Raw genomic sequence first — 20,693 nt, 5'->3', positions numbered from 1 at the left:
CACCATATTTTTGCCCTATAAAAGTTTATGTTGGCTTACGCCTGTAATCCCAACACTTTGGGAGGCTGGGGCAGGTGGATCACTTGAGGCCAGGAGTTTGAGACCAGCCTGGCCAACATAGTGAAACTCTGTCTCTATTAAAAATACAAAAAGTAGGTGGGCCGGGTGACCCGCACCTGTAATCCCAGCTACTGAGGCAGCTGAGGCAAGAGAATCACTTGGACCTGGGAGGTGGAGGCTGCATTGAACTGAAAACATGCCACTGCACTCCAGCCTGGGCAACAGAGCGAGACTCCATCTCAAAAAAAAAAAAAAAAAAAGAGTCACGCATCAGAGAACAGATCCTTTGATGCCCCTCTCTGTCCTGGAAGGTTTTTAGGTAGAGTGATGAGTATCACCAGATATGACCTAAAAGCAGATTTCCAAAATAGGACATGATCTCTGTTTTTAGTATGCTTCCCGCTATTGCTACATAGCGTGAAGTTTCAAACACTTCAGAAAACCCTTTCTGAAAATCCCAGTCACCCCATACTCATGACTAATCTCAACTAAAACAGGGCGTTAGCCAGTGTGAATGCCCCTCATGCCACCAACTGACTTTTGCTTTTCTGTAGGGCATGCACCTGCATGTACACATTCTGCTTTTCTGAGATTAACCCCAGAGTTCTGGTTTGCCTTTCAGTTGACCATAGTCGGATTAAACTACATCAAGAAGATAACGACTATATCAATGCTAGTTTGATAAAAATGGAAGAAGCCCAAAGGAGCTACATTCTTACCCAGGTAAGCAGATTGTCCGAATTTTTTTTTAATGTGAAGAGTTTGAGAGGGTTGTTATCCACACCTCAAATAAAATCTGCCACATCCTTTAGAAGGTCAGGTTTTCAGCAAACCAAAAAGCAACAAAGAAGGACGGAAAATCTTCCTTCAAAGGTTCAGTTTGGTTGTAACACTAATCTTTTTTGGGAAGCATAAGATGACATTTCTGGGAATGAGAGCTTATAGAAAACAACATTCAAATGCCAGAGTCGCCTGTGGTCTGTTGGCAGCAGAGGCAGCAGAGCCGTGGCTGGAGGAGAGTCTGTACCTGCATTGCTTCCAGAAGTATTTGTCTCAGAGCGTCAAGCACTTGTGATGGCAAATCTAAGAGCATTAGCAGTAGAGCAGGAATCTCTGTCCAGAGCCATTCAGAATAGCTCAGCATGATCCTCATTTTTTCACCCAGAAAAACGGCATCATTAGATCATGTGAACAAGCATGAAAAATCACTTAAAATTTCGGCTGGCTTTTGGCATCTTTATGGAAACAAAATCCTGAACGTGGTTTAATAATTGAGCCTCTTGTAAAACACTCAGTGACATGTGACCAAAGAGTATCTGAGAAAGAGTTTCTTTTCAATTAATTTTCTCAAGTCTTAACTTGTTACCTATAAGTTGGTCTAAAAAGACTGGGTTTCTTGTTTCGTTTTGTTTTTCATCATAATTTTTGTTTTCTCGTTCCATGTCAGCTGATCAGCCTCATATGGCTTTAGGCTACAGGATGATTTTGAACATCCTGTAATTTGGCTTTAAGTTTAGAAATTAAAAGTCTGGGGAAGCCAGAATGCACTGTGAAGAAAGGCCGCTTTGAGCCAGGAGCTAGGTCAGGGTGCATTCAGCTGAGGCCTTTCTTCACTGCCTTTTTGTCCCTGTCCCAGTTCCTCCCCCTTTATGACCAAAATCAGCCCAGATGCCTCTGGTCATCTTGGATGTAGGGTATCAGCCCAGCTGTGTTCAGTCCTGTGGGGCCACTGAGTAAGTTCTTGGTGCATGAATACAGGGCCGATCTTACCAGGCTCTGAGCCCCTGGTCCTCCCAGCACCTCTGGGCATTTAGGGGAGGCTGATTGGGGAGGGGGTTAATAAGGAGGGAGATGCCTGGGGATGAGGTTGAGGCAAAAGTGACTTTTTGAGGACTTCACTTTTTGGAAAAGTCAAATTTCCTACCTTCTGATTTCAGCCATTCAACTCTGTTGTGGACTCAGGAAGCCCTTTAAATACCTGGTAGAGGGTGTATCATGCCAAGTGTTGCATTGGAAATGACCATGGACACTTGCGCTGCTGTCCTGCCTACCCCACATCCTAGCATTCTTGGGACATGGGAAGCTCTTTTTGGTTTGTGAGGTGGCCCTGGGGATGTCGAGAAGCTGTTTACACAGTTTCCCTTTGCCATGGGGATTTACTAAAGGAGTCAAGGCAGCCTGACCCCAAAGCATCACCCCTGGACACTATGACCGAAACATTTCTCTAGCGCTCAAACCAGGAACACCCTTCCCATTTTTTTTCCAGTGTTGTTCATTATGTAATAATACAAGTCTCTCTTCCCATTTCGTAAAAGTCAGAAGTATAGAAGAGCAGAGAATAACGTCCAGGGGCCCTCCTTCACCTCCCCCATGCAGTGTCAGCTAAGGGTGGTGTGTGTCCTTGCAGAACTTACAAGATTGTGATCCTTCACAGGTAAGGGAGGGCACCAAGGGAGTAGTGGAGAGCTGCAGTGACTGGGGTCTTCATGCCAAGGCAGAGAATGCAAGGCCCAGGTGGCCAGCCAGGTGCCACAGGGTTTCTGGCTGCCAGGAGCTGTTTTTCTGTTTGCTGGGGAGGGAGGAGTTAAATGTGATCTGCTTTTTTGCCTTCAGCACAGGGAGTGCTGACTTTTCTTGTTCAGGCAGTAAGTTCAAGATGAGCTCAGGAAAGAAATGAAGAGAACATTGAGGGCTAGCCTGGTTGAGCCAAGTAGGATGGGACTTAAAGGGAGAAGATTGAAAGAATAAGGAGCTTATGGGCCAGGGAAGGTGGCTCACGCCTGTAATCGAAGCACTTTGGGAGGCCAAGACAAGTGGATCACTTGAGGTCAGGAGTTCAAGGCCAGCCTGGCCAACATGGTGAAACCCCATCTCTACTAAAATTATAAAAATGATCTGGGTGTGGTTGTGGGTGCCTGTAGTCCTAGCTACTCAGGAGGCTGAGACTGGACAAATTGCTGGAACCTGGGAGGCAGAGGTTGCAGTGAGCCAGGATTGTACCACTGCACTCCAGCCTGGGTGACAGAGCGAGACTCTGTCTCAAAAAAACAAAAAAAAAACAAAGCGGGGGGTGGGGGAGGGGCTTAAATGAAAACAGGTGAGAATGGAAACTGTGAGAAGAAGTGGTGCTGGACAAGCACATGACAAATTCTGATGTGGAGGTGATAGATGAGGTCTCTTCCAGGCACTGCTAATAATTGAGACAAACTCAAGGCATTTGTACCCTGTGTCCAGTAAACATCTGTGCCCATTGCCAGGTGAGCTGGAGTGAGATGGGCTAGCTGCTCAGCAGGTACCCTCATGCCACAGTGACTCTGTTCCCCCTTGGGCTACCTGAATGACCATTTGTGTTCTGACATCTCCTGTGTTCATTGGTCCAAGGATGGAGGCTGTCTGCCATCAGGGTCATCATGGCTAATGGTAGAAACAGTTGCTGACGTTTCATTGGGTGTTTACTGCATTCTAGGGACTGTCCTAAGTACTTTATATAAATGAATGTACTTCATTTTCACAGCTCTATGAATAGGTACTATTATTAGTCAAGTAAGCGATGGGGAGACTGAGGCAGGGAGAGATGAAGTGACTTGCCCAAGGTCACAAGGTGATGTGATTGGAGCTGGGACTGAAACCAAGAGAAGGGTCATGGTCATGCCCCTACACTGCCTCTCGCCTGCACCAAGGAGTTTTGTCCCATAGCCCAAGGACCTTGGAGATGAATCTCAGTGGCAACCTTTAGCCAGCCTGCCTGAGCCAGAAAGCAGAATCCAGCATTTTTCTGTCCTTGGTTGGCCAGCTCTGAACTGAGAGGCAGAAATGGCCTTTTGCTGCCTGGTAGAAACTGAACTGCAGTTACTGACCACCAGGCAGGGAGAGATAGGTCCCTGTCCTAGCCTCCCACCACTCTGCCTAAGCTGTGAGGACTGAGGGCACTATCATTAGCTGACTACAGAAAGTGAGCACCTGCTGTAGATGTTTATGTTTCGTAAGTCACATGCTGCGTTACTGTGTCTTTGCAGGGTCCTTTGCCTAACACTTGTGGGCACTTTTGGGAGATGGTATGGGAGCAGAAGAGCAGGGGTGTCGTCATGCTCAACAGAGTGATGGAGAAAGGCTCGGTAAGTCTCAGATTCATTGGCTGTTCATGTGACCATGCGTATCACTCCATACAGTTACCGTTTTCATCTAGATGTTTACATTTTTTTTCTTGCTTTTCTATTTCCTTTACATACTATCATTTTTTAAAAAATATTAAAACAGCAGCATATAAATGCATGTTGGTTGTCAACAAGTTAATGAAGTGAGTGAAAGGGAGGATGCAGAATTGCACTGGCCTCTTTGGCCACTCCCTCTGCATGTGTGATGTGGGCTGCTCCCCCCACTTGTGCTGCCTGCGCACCTCTTGTCTCAGTGTGGACTTGTGTGTGGAGTTATGGAGACCTGCTTTTATCTTGAAAAGCAAGTTCTTAGTGCATCTTCATGGTGTCTGATATTTTGGCTGGTGAGAGTGTGGCTTCTGTGGAGCTACCTCTGTGGAGCTGTGGGAGCGGCTCACTCTAGAGATTTGTCTGCATTCAATACCCAAACGCCTGGCCCTGCCACCCCTCCTGAGTGAGCACTGGCTTCAGGATGTGTGTCATTCTGAGTTCTTGCAACTTTTCAAACACCCCTTGGGCTAGTGTGTGGCTGCACGGTGCCCATTTGTGCAGGCCACCACACCTGCATCTGTGTCGATGTGTCTAGTCACCTCTCCTTATTGACTTGTTCCCCTCGGTTCATTTTGTACCATGCTTCCAGAATGAGCTTTCTCAAATCCAAGTCTCACCACAGTTCTTCCCAGCTGAAAACCCTTGTGCGGTCCCTCTGCCTCAGGGTAATCCGTGGTGTAGCTTACGGACACCTGTGGGTCTGGCCCTGGGCCCCTGGACACAGACCTCTCACCGCTCTTGAAACTTTAACCAGGACAAACTTTTCTGGTTTTAGTTTCTTGCCTGGGCTACGGAGTCCCAGTGCCCAGGCTCATCACACTTCCAGGTACCCCTGGATGGCTGCCCTCAGCTCCCCAGCTGCCTGTACTCTCCCCTGCCGCCCTTACTCTGTTGGGATAGCCGAGGACAGCCGATATCTGGACAGCCACTCTCCTGTGTAGACCATCTGTGTAGACTGTCCTGTGTAGATTTTATATATTGACTGTCCTGTTTAGACTGTGTAGACTGTCTTATGTAGATTGTTTGTATAGACTGTCCTGTGTAGACCATCCCATGTAGGCCGTCTGCCTATGCAGGCACAGGCCAACATTGAGCAGGGCCACGGGCTCCTCGGCGTCCCAGCCCTTGCTGCTCCCCAGCACTGCCAGCCCTGCACAGGGTCCAGGAGGAGGTGAGCTGAGGATTGTGGAGACCAGTAGGAGTGTGGGCCCAGGAGCCAGCAGTGTCCCTAGGCCTTGCCAGGTCCAGGCTCAGCTGGGACACCGCTCTCACAGCTGTCCTGGTTGCCTCTGGTCACAGAAGAACGTGAGGGCTCCAGAGAGGCCACCCTTCCAAAGAAAGCACAGTCATGGCCCTAGAGTGTAACAAATCCAAGTATTAAGAAGCAACACATCAAAGGAAACTTCAGCAGCGAGCACTTGAAGCATTAACCACAAAGCCTCTCCTCTCCACCAAACACAAAGACACGGCTTAGTTACTCCCATGAAGTATTCCTCATAGGACAGCACATGTTTAGAATCATAGGGGTTTGTTTTGTTTTGGGGTTGGGATTTTTCTTTTTTCTTTTTTGTTTTTTCCCCCGCCTTTGCCTAATGAAAGTATTTATTTGCCCAACAATAACAGATAGGGAGCTTGCCTGAGTGTTCCCTTGATGATATAATGTATCATGTTTTAGAAAATACTTTTTTCAGTGAAAGGTGGTTCTTAAACTTTTTCTTCCTTCCTTAGTAGCACGATTAGTAAAACGTTAAGTTACAAATGTGAAGCAAACCCCCACCCTTCACCACTTGTCAGCAATTTTGAATTAAAGAAAGGAAGCATTAGGTTCTCACAGCACACTGCAAGGGAGGGGAAGCCTGGCGGCTCCTGGGAGCGTTCAGCACAGCGCCATCTGCAGGCTTCCGACCCTCAGCACCACTGACTCTTGGGATGGATCATTTCTCTGCTAGGGATGGGGCAGGGAGTGGCTTGCTGGGCTTTGTAGGATGCTTAGCAGCATCTTTGGCCTCTACCCACCAGATGCCAGTAGTACCCCCTCCCCAGATGTGGCAATCAAATGTGTTTCTGTCTAGACTCCAGACTTTGTCTAGTGCCCCCTGGTAGGCCAAACTGCCCCTGGTTGAGAACCATTGCTCTAGATGGTATTGAGGGTTGGGAATTTTAAATCAAGACATTTATTCAGAAATTACCAGATACAGTAGCACTTGCTTTTTTACTTCTTTGTTGCCAAATGTTTGGCTGACCCTCTTTGCTGTGAGCACAAGGTTTGCTTTAGCGGTGGTTGTCACATTACAGCAAGGAGCAATGCCCAATGCTGTAGTTACCTGTTTGAGTGGTGTTCAGCACTGTAGGTACATGTTCGAGCGGTGTCCAGCGTTGTAGTTACGTGTTCGAGCTTCATCAGGCCCTGTGCTTTGTTGTCTGTGGCCATAAATGGCCCACAGTTCCACTGTGACAACCTTTCCCTTTGGGTTACTGTGGTGGCATCAGAAACATAGCTGGCTGGCTTTGCTGTAGTTACTGTGATAACTGGCCAGCAGTCCCTGCTTTCCTTTGTAAGTATCCCATTCCACTCGAGGATTATTTGGGCATGCAAATTGGTATGAAAAGCAATGTATGGTTTGAGATTCTTAAAGTTTCTTTGGGATCAACATTTTCAATTCTGTATCTGCATTATCCCTCCCAGAGGGCTGGCTGGGAAAAATCCTGAGAAGTTACAGCATCTTATTTGCTCAGCTAGTCTAATTATAAATGATCCACACAGCTCACGGTAAAACCAGCTTTGGGGGAGTTTTCATTGAATACATACTTGTTTTCTGATTTCCTTCCTTCATCAAGTAGTGGAGGATGCTCACTCTTTTGGCAAACATGCCTATTATCTTTTGGGACCCTGGGCCCTGGAAGCCAGTTATGCAGAAGATGATTGTGTGTGTTAGACTGGGGTCATCCAGATGGCCAGAGTTGTCACTAGTTCAATTGAAGGATTGACTTTAGACATGTCAGTGTAGGCTGTGCATGGCGTAAGGGCTTGGATTGTTGTTTAGCTGGGGGAAGTAAGCAAGACGAGTTTAATTGGCCATTGCAGAATATCACCTGTATCTCCCTCCTAAAATCATTACCAAACTGCTGTTTGCTTTCATGCACAAGGCATTGCATTTTGTATCGCAGGGCCCATAAAATTCATTTTTCTCTCATACTTTAGTTCTCTGTGTTAATAATTTCTGGTGAAACCAAGTTACCTGTCACACACAGGGTTGCTGTAGATGTCTTTCATGGGTTTTCCTAACATCGCCTGCCCACTTGTTTGGGAAGGCCTCAAGGACTCTAACATCCGTCTTCGTGGTGGAAACAGCCACAAGCGATGCCAGCATGTTGGCATCGCTGTGTTCCTCTGGTGCCAGCCTAAGATATGACTCAATTTGAGGCGTGGTGAAGGAAGGACTGCATTCTAATAAAAATCAATCTACTTTTCATGGCAGTGTATATCAATATAATAGGGTAACTGGAAGTAGTGATCTTGTCCCTTTTAAAACAAACATTTCTACTGGAAATGACAGAGCATAGCTTGTTGCTATAGACACCTAAGAGTCCTTTAAAAAAAATATTGGGTGGTTGACAGTTGTGTTCCAGATTCCTCAGTTGTAGATTTCCAAAGCGTTAGTCTTTACCCAGATTACAGAGGGTTATTAGGTGTCGGGTTTGGTTTTGAAAGTGAGTGCTTGCTGTCTGGAGGTGAGATTTAAGACTCATCTACCCTGCTCATGAGATGAGGAATGGTGGCCTCTTCCTCCTGCATTTCTGTTCTTTGCTACCTTCTCTGTCTGCGCACTGTGTGGAATGCCCACCCCAGCATAGGCTGTGTGGAACCTGTCATATCAGTCTCATTTCTGTGGTCTTGAGGCATTGATCTAGTTGTTAGAAGTGTGGGAGTAATTCATCTTTTCACGTTCTTCTAAGTTCCTGCTTTCAGCTGCCACACTCACTCTGGCTAAGTGGGGGTCTTGCCACATAATTAGCGCCTTCATGTAGAGTGGCAGAATTGCTTCAATGGTGACAGATTGTCCCCATTCAAGGGTTCACTTTTGGCAACCCATAACTGATCCAGGGAGGTCACATGGGTGAAACTAGCTAAGATTTCAGACAGGCCCGTGTCCAGACTCTTGAGAAAGCTCTGTTGGCCTCTGGTCTGGCCCTGTGAAGTTTGGTGCCATGCTGGCATCACAACCAGCTGTTTCCTAATTTGTTTCTCCCACATTTTGCTTTGGTTGGTCTTTGGGCAGCTTCCAGCTTCAGTAGAGCTGGACCAGTAGGCATTTGAGGTTCTGTATTCACCCTCCTCGAGTGCTTCCCGGCTTCTCATTGCCCCCAGATGATGCCACAGGTCCCTGGGCCTGCTGCCAGTCAGCTGTGATCTGGGCCTCTGCTGGCCCCTTCTCCAGCTGCTCTTTTCAGCCTGGCTTATTTGCAGTCACTGCCTAGGAAATCCTAGTCACCCTCCAAAACCGGCCCCTTGCACAGAGCTTTCTCTGATCTCCCTTTCCTGTAACCTTGGCTGACCTGAAACATTTCCCTCTTTGGAATTCCTGCTGCATGTCCATAGCATTTCCCCCTCAACCCTCCCCCAAAGTCCACCTTGTCACTGCTGGGCACAGGAGTCTCTCCTGACAGACAGCTGGCCCTGAAGCAGCTCCCTTCACCCACACCATCCTTTGCCCCAGAGGAGGTATTGAGTGGGTCAGTGCACGTGACCTGCAAGTGTCGTTTGCCAAAGAGCTGTTGACACACACTGACAGTTCTTTTGCTGAAAATCATGAGGGCTTTGACTTTCCCTCTGTCTAGGCACATGGTCGGGCTGACCCATCAGCTCTACCCCTGCTGACCTGCCATTTTTCTCCACAACAGTTATCCACGAGCAGAAACGTTTGTGTAACTGAGGCAGAAACTTACTTCAAGTAAAATGTCACTAAACTCGAGTCAGTTTTTGTCCTGACCCTAAATGAAACCAAATTTTCATAAATTTGCTTGTTTTAAAGACAAATTTAATGAGCTGCATTTAAATTGAGAACATCAAGTAGTTTCTGAGATTATCAAAATGTAACATCAAAAGTATTTTTCTGAATGAACTGAACCAAACGAGAATGAAAGGGCAAGTCCTGGGGAGCCTCTCCAACCTTCTCTGAAAGTTCGTCTGCATCTGGTGACAGCCTTTCAGCCTCTCCAAACGGCCTCACCTGCCGTCTCTCCTGCTTTTATTTTTAATTGCGTGTGAGTTTTCTGTGCAGGGTAAGGCACCTGCATTCTATGCCAGCAGCCCTGATCAGGTCCTGGGTAATGTTTGAAATGGCTATGTAGAGGAGTTTTGAAGCCTTTTGTACAGGCTGGCTTCACCTTGTCGACAGTAAGAAAGGATCAGAGCCCTGCAGGACTTCATTGCCGTGTTTGACTGGGGAGCTGAAGGGTTTGGAAGTCTGAGCCCTGTCCACACAACTGGCCCCGGTCAGCAGCTTCGTGCCTCCACCCCCCGCTCCCCATGAGGCAGGCATCTCTGCTGATCATGACTTCCACGTTCAGAAAACCCCAGGCCTTTGGGTTACTATGAAGCTTGTGGAATGTGCTCCAAGTCTCCTGCCATAGGAAAATGGTTGCTCACACTAATTCTCTGTTATTTGTTCCCCTAGTTAAAATGCGCACAGTACTGGCCACAAAAAGAAGAAAAAGAAATGATCTTTGAAGACACAAATTTGAAATTAACATTGATCTCTGAAGATATCAAGTCATATTATACAGTTCGACAGCTAGAATTGGAAAACCTTACAGTAAGTGTGGCATGCCCTTCAGCACTGCAGCTTCCTTTTCCCCCTTGGGTGATATTACCTAATGCCAGTGTTCCTGGCTCTTGTATACCCCAGCAAGATGTGGTTTTGGCACTGCGGTGAGCGGGACTTACTTGTGTACCTACCGAGTGCCCCGGAGTGTCCGGGAGAGTGGAGGCCATAGTGCTCTTTCTGACCTTTAACAGCAGTTCTTAGGGAAAGAGTTTCTTACCCAGAAGACTGGTTCCTGCTTGTGCAGCTGCAGAGGGACTGAAGCAGCAGCTTGCAAGTCCCAGCAAAACGTGCTGCCTTCTTGGTGGTCCTCAGTCTTTTGAGTCTGAAGGGAGAGAAGAAGGGGTCCCGGGCTCACTCTGGTTTCTTAGCTAGTGGAAGTTTTCTGGGCCAGGTCTTGGGTTTATTGTTGTAGGAAGAGTTTATAACACCAGCTACTTGCTTGGTAAAAGTTGGTATCAGAACATGGCAAGTCATTGTGGTAAGCAGCACTGCCACTGAAGGCTCTGCTCCTGGAGCTTCAGAATCATTCCCCTGGAGCCGGAACTTGGAGGAGTTCATGCCATTGCGGGGAACAGTGGAGGGAGCGTGAGGCAGCCCCTGGGGCACCAGTGAAAGCTGACCAGCCACCAGCAGCCTCTGGAACCTAGCTGGGTCGAATCCTTGGCCCCACTTTATCAGCCCATCAGCTTGGAGCAAGGGACATCACTTCTCATCATGTCTTGGTCTCTTCTGTCGAACTCAGGTTTTGCGAGGGCCCTGGGAGGTCCTGCATGGGAAGGGTTAGCAGTTACCATGGGTGTGTAGCATGGGCTTTGTCTGACGGGAAGGTGGAGCCACGGGGAGACTGTGTGGAGTGGGGCTCCACCCTGTGTCGCAGGGGAGGGATCTGCTTCTGGGTGACCCCATGTCTCCCCTTCTTAAGCACTGCTTTTTAGTCATTGTGGCTCCTGTCGTTCCGAGTTGTAGGCCGAGTGCGGTGGCTCACATCTTTAATCCCAGCACTTGGGGAGGCTGAGGCCAGGAGGATCACTTGAGGCCAGGAGTTCAAGACCAGCCTGGGCAACATAGCAAGACCCCTGTCTCTACAAAAAAACAATTAGCCAGACAAGGTGGTGCTCTCCTGTAACCCCAGCTACTCAGGAGGCTGATGGCAGGAGGATTGCTTGTGCCTAAGAGTTCAAGGCTGCAGTGAGCTATGTATCACTGTGCTCCAGCCTGGGTGACAGGGCAAGACCCTGTCTCAAAAAAAAAAAAAAAAAGAAGTTCATCATCGGGCTTGATTTAACAGAGGAGCCGGGCCATCCCCAGTCAGCACCTCCCAGGCCAGGTCCGATTACCCCAGCTTCTCAGCTTCCTACAGCTGTGCCCCACAGTGGGCCACTCACCCTCAGAGCCCTCATGTCTCCAGCTGATTTTTGCTTGCAGTTGGCCCACTTCTGTTCGTTATTCTGCCTGGAACCCTGCGAGTCATTGAGTCCTCATTCAACCTGCTCCTGGGTGCTCATCACAGGCCCAGTGGGGGGCCTGGCTCCAGTCCAGGTTGCCCTCTGTAAGCACCAAGCTTGATACTTGATAATTAATGTTGTTGCCAGGAAGCTCTGATGCAGCCATTCACAGACCCAGGTGATGGTGGAAAAAACGTCATTCTTCCTATAAATGCTTCCCACATCTCACTTATTTTCACTACAGGGAGCTTTTTGCTTTCAGGTTTTTGCCTCAGAGATTCGTCGCTTTCAGGGAATTATCCCTGTATCAACTATTCTGTCACTGTTGCTTTGCATTGCTGCATTAATAACAATAAAAAGGAACTCATGTTCATCAAGAAAAAGCAGATCTTTAAACTTCAGAAGGATACATTGAAAAAAAATGATAAAAATGCTTAGAGATTGAGATTACTTCTTCAAAGCTCTGGAGAGACGAAAAACACATTGGCTATTTACATATAGACAGGCTATTTGGTAAGGTCAAGAGTACAGCATTTCAAACTAAATGTTCTAAGATATTAACTGGCGTTTTTACCCATGTGGGTGTCGTAGGCCTCCAAGTGAGGCTCAAAGCTATCCATTTATAGAAACGTATTTGTAGTGATAGTCCTGGTATAGCGCAAATGTATCCAGAACTTGACCTGAATTATAAATTAATTCTCAACACATTTTGCAAGACAATTCACTGCGTTTGGGAGTTAGGAGAAACTTTGTGCTTTCTACAGGGTAGATGCAGCTTCCTGCCTACCCCATCTCAGTACGCAGACAGCTGGCTGGCTGTCATGATGACCACGCAGTAAATTCGTGACCCTGTACCTCAAGGGAACAATTTGCACTCTCAGGAAGCATTGCTGTGCTTCCTTAGTCCACCCACTCTCCCAGCTGCTCACCTTCATCCTCCTCAAGTCCCCAGGATGCCTCCATAATTCTCACAGTTTTAGTTCAATGAGAAAACACAGTTATCTTCAGAAGACAGTATCCTTACTCACTTGCCATCACAATTCTAACCTGGCCACCCAAATACCCAAATAGCCTGCCTTGACTAAGGTCATCAATCACATCAACTCCTCTACTTGTTCATTACACCATCCTCTGTCCCCTCCCGAAGGACAACATGACAGCAATTGTCCCCTCTCTCCTCCATCACCATGTCTTTAATATCTTCTGGATCATCCCATCAGCACACAAATATGTCATTATTTCTTCTGTTTAAAACACCTTCTCTTGCACTCAGTTTCATCACCCCTCACTTCTTTGTCATCCTTTATAGCAAAGCTTCTCAAAGTTATTTCCAATCCTTCTCGTCTCACTCTCCCTCAAGTCTACTTCAATCTGTCTTTCACTTCCTCTACTCCTCCAAAACTGCACTTGTCAAGGTCACCAACAACCTTACGTGGAGAACAAATATTTGGTGCATGAATTAATAAGGTAAATACTGCACACAAAGTAGTAAATGGATCTAAACAATCTTTGCCTAAGTCATCATTTTGCTGGAGGCCAGGCATGATTAAATATTAATGATTACTATCATTAGCACAATAACAATTAACAAAAAAACTATTTTGCTTAGCTGGGAGAAATTCTACTAAAAATAAAATCAAATTTCTTGGAAGTTAATAACTCCAATAATTTTTGCCAGTCACCTTAATGAGTCTATCGTTGTGCTAATGAGCTCGTTCCTAATTTCCGACAGCTTCCAAAACATTTTTAATCACCAAAAAAGTGATCCATAGATTAGTTTGCAGAGATGCATCAATATCAATCACCACGATACAGAATTTTTAAACAAACCATTGCTGGGCAATCTGGCAGACAGAGAGCCCATATGAGAGAAATGTTTGCACTAGCCAGGTGTATGATCGCTTAGGTTATTCACAGACCAAAGCTGTTGCCTCCATTGTCTTTCTTCTGGGGTCTCAGTAGGACGGGTAGTGATACCAAAACAGGAAGAAATTGTAAACTTTCACACATCTAACTTTTAAACGTTGGAGATTACTCTGAAATAATGACCTAAGGTCAGGATGTATACATGTTTTTAAAGTACGTTAAGATGGCTACTTGTCTTATTTTTTGTTGTTGTGACTTTATTGACATAGCAAGCAGAGCTGAAGTGATGTTTATGAACAAGTAGCATGGACTTTAGCATTTAAATTTCATCGAGTTGGAGAAAGCAGTCCCTCCTCCCTCCCCCAGGCCTGCAAGGGAGTACAGGATGATGTTGGTGGGTCGCTTAGGTCAATTCAGGCAGCAGCGTCAATAAACCCTGCCTACTGCAAACACGTTCCCACTGTGTGAAGGGCTCTGCCCAGGGTCAGCAAACTGCAAGTCACTGTTGGTTCACTCTTGAACAGCTTCATAAGATGAGAAGATTCGATATTCACAAAATCTAAATCTCCATGAGTATGTCAAAAGATAAAGTTACTCTCACTCCAAATTTCCAAATTTAGTTATAGAACAAATTGGCTTTTAATCAAATTAATGAATCAGGCAGTCTCCATTCTACAAAATAGAATGAGCACTCCTATTAAGCAATGTCAGAAAAGTAGGTTTTGTAAGATGGAAACGAGGAAACAGAAGAGTGGAGAAAAACTGACTGGTTAACTTCAGGTTATGTTTATTGTAAGAGTTAAAGCAAAGGGGGCTTCCTTACTAGTGGATTCAGGTAGACTGTACTCCTGTTTTCAGGAAAAATTGGTTTGTTTGGGGATCCATTTACTTCCTTAAAGTTTCTATTTCATTATGTGCATTTAGTATGAGTGCCTCTGTTTTGGCTTAGTCTGGTTTGTTGGGCCTAGGGCAGGAACTCAGTCCAGTACAATGGCCCCCCATAATATTTTTAAAACATCATAATAAAAGTCATAAATTAAAACACTTTTTTTGTGTGTTGGAGCCTAACTCTGTTTCCCAGGCTGGAGCACAGTAGCATGATCTGTGCTCACTGCAACCTCTGCCTCCTGTGTTCAAGTGACTCTCCTGCCTCAGCCTCCCTGAAGCTGGGATTACAGGCATGTGCCACCACGCCCAGCTATTTTTTTGCATTTTTAGTAGAGATGAGGTTTCACCATGTTGGCCAGGTTGGTCTTGAACTCCTGACCTCAACTGATCCACCTCAACTGCCACCCAAAGTGCTGGGATGACAGATGTGAGCCACCATGCCCATCTGTAAATCAAAACATTTTCCATCATTTATAGCTCCTTTTATTAATCCGTTCCATTAGGAGAGTGCATTTGATTAGATTCGAAAGAACTTGAGGTTAAAATTAGTTAGAACCAAAAAAGAAAAGAAGAAAAATCTTCTGAGCCAGTTCAGATAGCTCCTGGGGGAAGAAGAGGGAATTTTGTTTAGCCCACTCTTCTGGGTTTTATGCTATTCTTGGGAATTTCTTAGATCACTGGCTCCAGTCTCCATAGGATAAATCTGAGATTAGGTGTTCCATTTTGTTTGTGACAATTTAATAAGGGTTACAGTAAATTTCAAGCAACAGGAGGAACCCTGGGATGGTGCAGAGGATCAGAAATGTGTCCAAGAATGTTTGGAAGAGAGTCTAGGCTGTCCCGATCACATACATGGATGACATGGATGACAAGGCACAGCCTTCCCCGGGGCTTTCCCAGCAGGCTCACATCCGTGTGCTTCAAAGTGGTCATGTTTCTGCATCATCCCTGCAAGATCAACATCGCTGACTGGAACCAGGAATCTGCATTTTCCCTGCTTGCCAGACTCTTCAGACCCTATGCTTCAGTTTGAGAACCACTGCTCTCCAAACTAAAGCCAGCCGTAGGCATTTCTTCACTGTGGTTCTCAAATTTTAAATTGTACCAGCAAGCAGCAGGCCCTAGTCCTTTTAAAGATTAAGTGATTTAAAAGGGAGCATCTTTCATGTCTCAGCTGCCTGTATTGAGATAATTAAGGATAAATGAAAATGCATAGCGTGTCCTACAGGCTGGTGAGCCCACACCTGTTCGTTTGAATACTTCGTTCAAACCATGCTAAGTGAAAATGTCTCCCACCTATTTAGTATTCTGTAGCTTCAGAATTATCCCAAATTATTTCATTTTTTATGAGGCTAAGGTTTTGCCTGTTGACTGTCCGGTGTGAATTACATCCCAGTCAATGGAAGGAAGAAGAAACAGAAAACACTTCCATTTGCTAGTAATCATTTGCGCTGAAAAATAGCATATTCATTTCTTGCAAGTGAAGCAAATAATTTATTTTGTGGTTGAAATGTTTTATTATTTCCAGATACTTTCTACATTGCCTTGTTTACCCATTAGGGTGGAATGCTCAAAAGATTTTTGTCATATTCAAATTTTATATCAACCTTGAGTGATAAGTAATATTAGACATGGCAAATAAATAATTTTATTTCTAGTTTTTTGACTCCCCATCCAATTTTATTAAGTACTATTATGAACAGAGATACCATTTTTTTAAAATAAGAGGATTTTAAAAATGAAGTAGGTGATATAAGCCCTTTATTTAAGAAGTTGCTATCTATTTACATTTACAAAAGAAGAAAATTATAATACTCAGTAGGTATTCCAACAGGATAAATAATATTCTATAATGTTCTATTGTCTTTTAAACAAATACAGTTATGGCTTCAGTTGACTTTAAGGTCTACACAGCAATAAATTGAGATTTCTTGATGCAGGGTCTACACTCAGTGTGGAAATCTGTAAAAAAAACGAGCACTTCTGCAAGTCCTGGCTGGATCATAAGACACAAAACTAAGCATAGTAACTGATAAAACCTGAGAGAAAATAATATTATTTGAGGACTTTATGAGGTAAGTACTCTTACTCTGCCCATTTTGCAGAGAATATTTAGGTAACTTGCTCAGGGACATTCAGCTACTAAGTGGCAGAACAAGGATTTAAACTGTGCGACTCCAAGCCGGACAAGATTACTGTATTAACTGACAGATGGAGCAGTGATGGCTTCCAGTCCATGTTAAAATGTTCACTTTGCTTCTTTTGGAACACAGGGTAATACTGGTTAAGTGAGGTTACTGTTCTTGTATAGGCTGAACAGAAAAAAGGCCTCTAAGATATTCCATTCTATCCTCTGTATACTATGTGGAAGGAAAAATCCATTTTAATTGCATCTGCAGCCACTACCAGAAAACCTGTGCCTGTTGATGGGTCTGCACCTTACACTGTATACATTCATATGAAGGCATGTTGTTTCTTTGGTCAATTAAGCCAAAATACCAGTTCCCTCAGAAAATATCATTCAGTCTGGCTGCTTGGTATGATGTGGACACAATGTCCTGGGAGCAGGCCCTCAGACTGACGTAAACAGGCCTGAAAGAAACTGGCCATACAGAAGAATCCCTTGAACCCAGGAGGCAGAGGTTGCAGCGGACTGAGATTGTACCACTGCACTCCAGGCTGGGTGACACAGTAAGTCTCCATCTCAAAAAAAATTAAAATAAATTAGTACTATATTATTTTACTAATTGTACTTTTATGAAACAAAATGTAGTACATGTTAAAAATTTCAGGTTATGTGTGAACTTAATTTCTTAAGTCAACATTTTTCATGTTAAGTATTGTGCATTAAATTAAATCTTATTATTTCACTTACTTTAACCTAGTCTCCCTTACTCAAGGTTTTAGATAAAAGATGGTAAGAATACACTATTTGGCTAAATAATGGACTAACATCTCTAGTAGCCCTTTTTGCCAATGGCTTAAAACTGCAAACAAGTTAAGGAATATTATTCCTGTAGGTAAAATTTTTATTTTTATTTTTACATTTAAATTTACTTGTGTTAATTTTTGTGGGTACATAATATTTATGTTATATATGTGTATATATGTTATATATACATATTCTGATAGAGGTATACAATATATAATAATCACATTAGGTTAAATGAGGTATTTATCACCTGTAGAATTTATTTTTTGCATTACAATCAATTCAGCTCTGCAGTTTTAGTTATTTTTAAATGTACAACTTATCATTATTGACTACAGAATCATTTTTGTAATACTAAAAATTATATACAACTATACATAAAATTTACACATAACTGAATCTGAATAAATACTTTTTAAAATTTCTTGTAAAAAAAAAGAAACTGGCCATAAACATAATATCTATAGCACTGTGATATACTTGTTATGGCAGGTATGCACATTACTGGAGGCTGTTGGTTTACTGGAGCGAGGGCAAGAAATACCTGGCCCACCCCAGGGCGGAAAACTGCTTAAGGCATTCCTGAACCACAAACAATAGCGTGAGAGACCCATACCTTAAGGACTTGTTCCAGCTGCAGTAGATAAATGCGTCAGAGCCTGCTTCTTGCCACTAGTAAAGAATGCTTTGTTTCTTGCGAAGAATGCATTTAGTTAGATGATGATTATCTCTTGCTTGCTGTCAATAAACGTGTCGGTTGAGCTCTGTTCGGGGCTCTCAGCTGGGAATGCTGTAGCCCCCTGAAATCCCACCTTCTGCACTCTATCTCTGTGTCTGTTTCTTAATTCCTTCAGCATCGCCTGGGTTGGAGTCTCCATGACCAAGCTGGTCTCGGCAACAATGTCTCAAGCAGTCTGTGTTTACATGATGCGACTTGCCAGCTGCCTTGAGTAGAATTGTATAATTGCTCCTCTTCACCTGCCAATACACGCAGGAATATGACAACAGCGTAGCCCAAATTCCAGTGGGTGAACAAAGGTCAAACAAGATTGGACATAAATTGATCATTGTTGAAGCTGCATGATGCATGCATGTGGGTTAATTAGACCATTCTCTACTTTGCATTGCCCCTGATAAAATATTTTTAAAGTTTTCAAATTTAAAACTTTAAATCAAGAGAGTTTCAGGATATTTAACAAATGCCCCTGATTCTATAATGCAATTGTTTCTATCATTATAACTCTTTACACTTCCATAGGAAAAGTGTTATATTAATGCTATGGTTAGCAGTTTGTATTAGTAACTATAATATTATAGGTAAGTTAAATATTAAATTATGTATGTGCTTTAAAAAGCATTGTAGATATATATGCCAAATCACTTTCAACTAAACTAGTGATGACCTGTAAAATTGTTTCCTCACCTATTCACCAATTTTCTTGGCTTCTTTTCTTTGATTTAAATGTCTTGCTTGTGTCTGCTACATAAACTTTGAAGCTTAAGAGAAAATCTGTCAAAGTAAAGATTTAAAAACAAGCAAAATGTGCTATTGTTCAATGATCATGAAAACAAAACTCAATTGAATATTTTATATTTTTCAGATGAACGTGGCTCACAGAACACTAATTTATTTTAAAAACTCTCAGTCAACATGTTCCCTGATGGATGTGATGGTGGTGGGGGAAATGGCAGAACTGTAGCTTGTTTTATTGCTATGCTTACTCAATATATTCTTAAAAAACAAGACAAGACAAAAGCATGTAAATATCAGCCAACTTAAAGAAGTTTACTAGCAATAACTCTAGAAAACAATGCAGTGAGCTGTGGCTAATAGTTTGAACAGCATTTTGTTGTTTTAGTTCCAGAGGGCTGCTAAAATATAACATCTTCTATTTAAACAGTAATTCCATTAGATCTGGATGAGATGATTACAATATTTTAAAAATAATGTATTTGTTGCAGTAAAACTTACAATTTCTTTGCTTTTGCAAGATAGTTCTGTCAGAGTCACAAACCTTCTCATCATTGGCCTGCAGTATTTAATTAATCATCTTTGAAAATAGAATGAAAACCTACAATAAGATACTGCTGATAACAAGTCCTAATGTGTATGATGGATTATATTGTTTACTGAGAATGATGGCAAGGAAAACTGAGTTGGCCCCCAAAGCGGAAAATTGCTCAGGGTGTTCTAAAATAGTGAACAATGTATGCATATCATACACTCGTTAAACCAGTTCTTAAACATGGGATATGTGACCCTTCCCCCATTGCTCCCTCATGAAGAATGCTTTCTGTCTTTGATTAGTAGTGAGCTTGAGGAAACACAGAACACCTGCTTGTTAATAATAATCAGCTGTTCAGAGAGAATAACTATGTGGGTCAGAGTCTGCTTAAGGCTCTCGGCTCTGAAGGCTGTTAGCCCCCTGATCCCACTTTGTACCAAAACCAGTTCTGGCAACATAGCGAAACCTTGTCTCTACAAAAAAATACCAATATTAGCTGGGTGCAGCAGCATGCATCTGTATTCCCAGCTACTTGGGAGGCTGAGATAGGAGGATCACCTGAGCCTCCCGAGTAGCTGGGAGGTTGAGATTGTAGTGAGCCATGATCATGCTACCACACTCCAGCCTGGGTAATAGAGTGAGACTCAGTCTCAAAGAATAAAAATTAAAAAATGAATTAGTTTGTTGCTGTATTTCGAAAATTGATTGACCATGTATTGTGGATTTATGTCTGAAATCTCTCTTCTGTTCTGTTGATAGGGCTATCTATCCACCTGTTGATATTGCGTCTCATGATAGCTCTACAATGTACTTTAAAATCAGGTGGGGTATGCCATCCAATTTTGTTATTCTTTTTGAAATCATTTTGCCTATTCTGAGTGCTTTAAATTCCATATATAAGTCAGAATCAACTTATCAATATATACTGCCCCTCAAAAAAATCTAACCCTGCTGCAACTTTGAAATTCAATTGCATCTATAGACAAATTGGGGAAAATTAGTGACTTTACAACTATAATGATTATATATATCTCCATGTACTTCGGTCTTTTTACATTTCTCTCAATAGCGTTTTGTAGTTTTTAATTGTAATTTTTTAATATATGTTTAAAAATTGATTTCTAGGTGTTTTATGGTTTCTGATGTTTACTTTATTGGAATCGATGTCTATAAATTTATCTGTATATAGATATACAAAAAATTTATATATATACATATATATAATATTCTGAAGTATGCTGATTTCAACTTATCGAATTTAGTATAAATGTGGTAGATTTTTTCTTAGAGTTCTGTGAGTTTTCTATATAAAATCATGTCATTTGCAAATACAGTTTTACTTCTTCACTTCCAATATTTCTTTTTTTTTATTTTTGTCCTTTTCTTTTTTTCCTTATTGCATTGGATTAGCTATTTAGTGGAATAATTAATGCAAGTGGTGAGACGGGACATATTTGCTTTCC

General features: G+C 43.3%; 1 protein-coding gene across 1 annotated transcript in view; it reads left to right on the top strand.

Moving 5' to 3' along the window:
* LOC108305327 (tyrosine-protein phosphatase non-receptor type 1-like) overlaps nucleotides 1-11,095 on the top strand; it is a 66,792-nt gene extending 55,697 nt beyond the window's left edge. Inside the window, exons 3-5 of the mRNA XM_017529916.2 lie at nucleotides 683-783; nucleotides 4,077-4,175; nucleotides 9,944-11,095. Of these exons, the coding sequence (XP_017385405.1) occupies nucleotides 683-783; nucleotides 4,077-4,175; nucleotides 9,944-10,201 (458 nt within the window). The 3' untranslated portion in view covers nucleotides 10,202-11,095. The remainder of the gene's footprint in view (nucleotides 1-682; nucleotides 784-4,076; nucleotides 4,176-9,943) is intronic.
* The last annotated feature ends 9,598 nt before the right edge of the window (nucleotides 11,096-20,693 follow it).

This window comes from Cebus imitator, unplaced genomic scaffold (genome assembly GCF_001604975.1).
Source record: "Cebus imitator isolate Cc_AM_T3 unplaced genomic scaffold, Cebus_imitator-1.0 Scaffold62, whole genome shotgun sequence".
Taxonomy (NCBI): Eukaryota; Metazoa; Chordata; class Mammalia; order Primates; family Cebidae; genus Cebus; species Cebus imitator.
The sequence above is the reverse complement of the archived record's forward strand: the minus strand, read 5'-3'. Positions and strand labels throughout refer to the sequence as shown.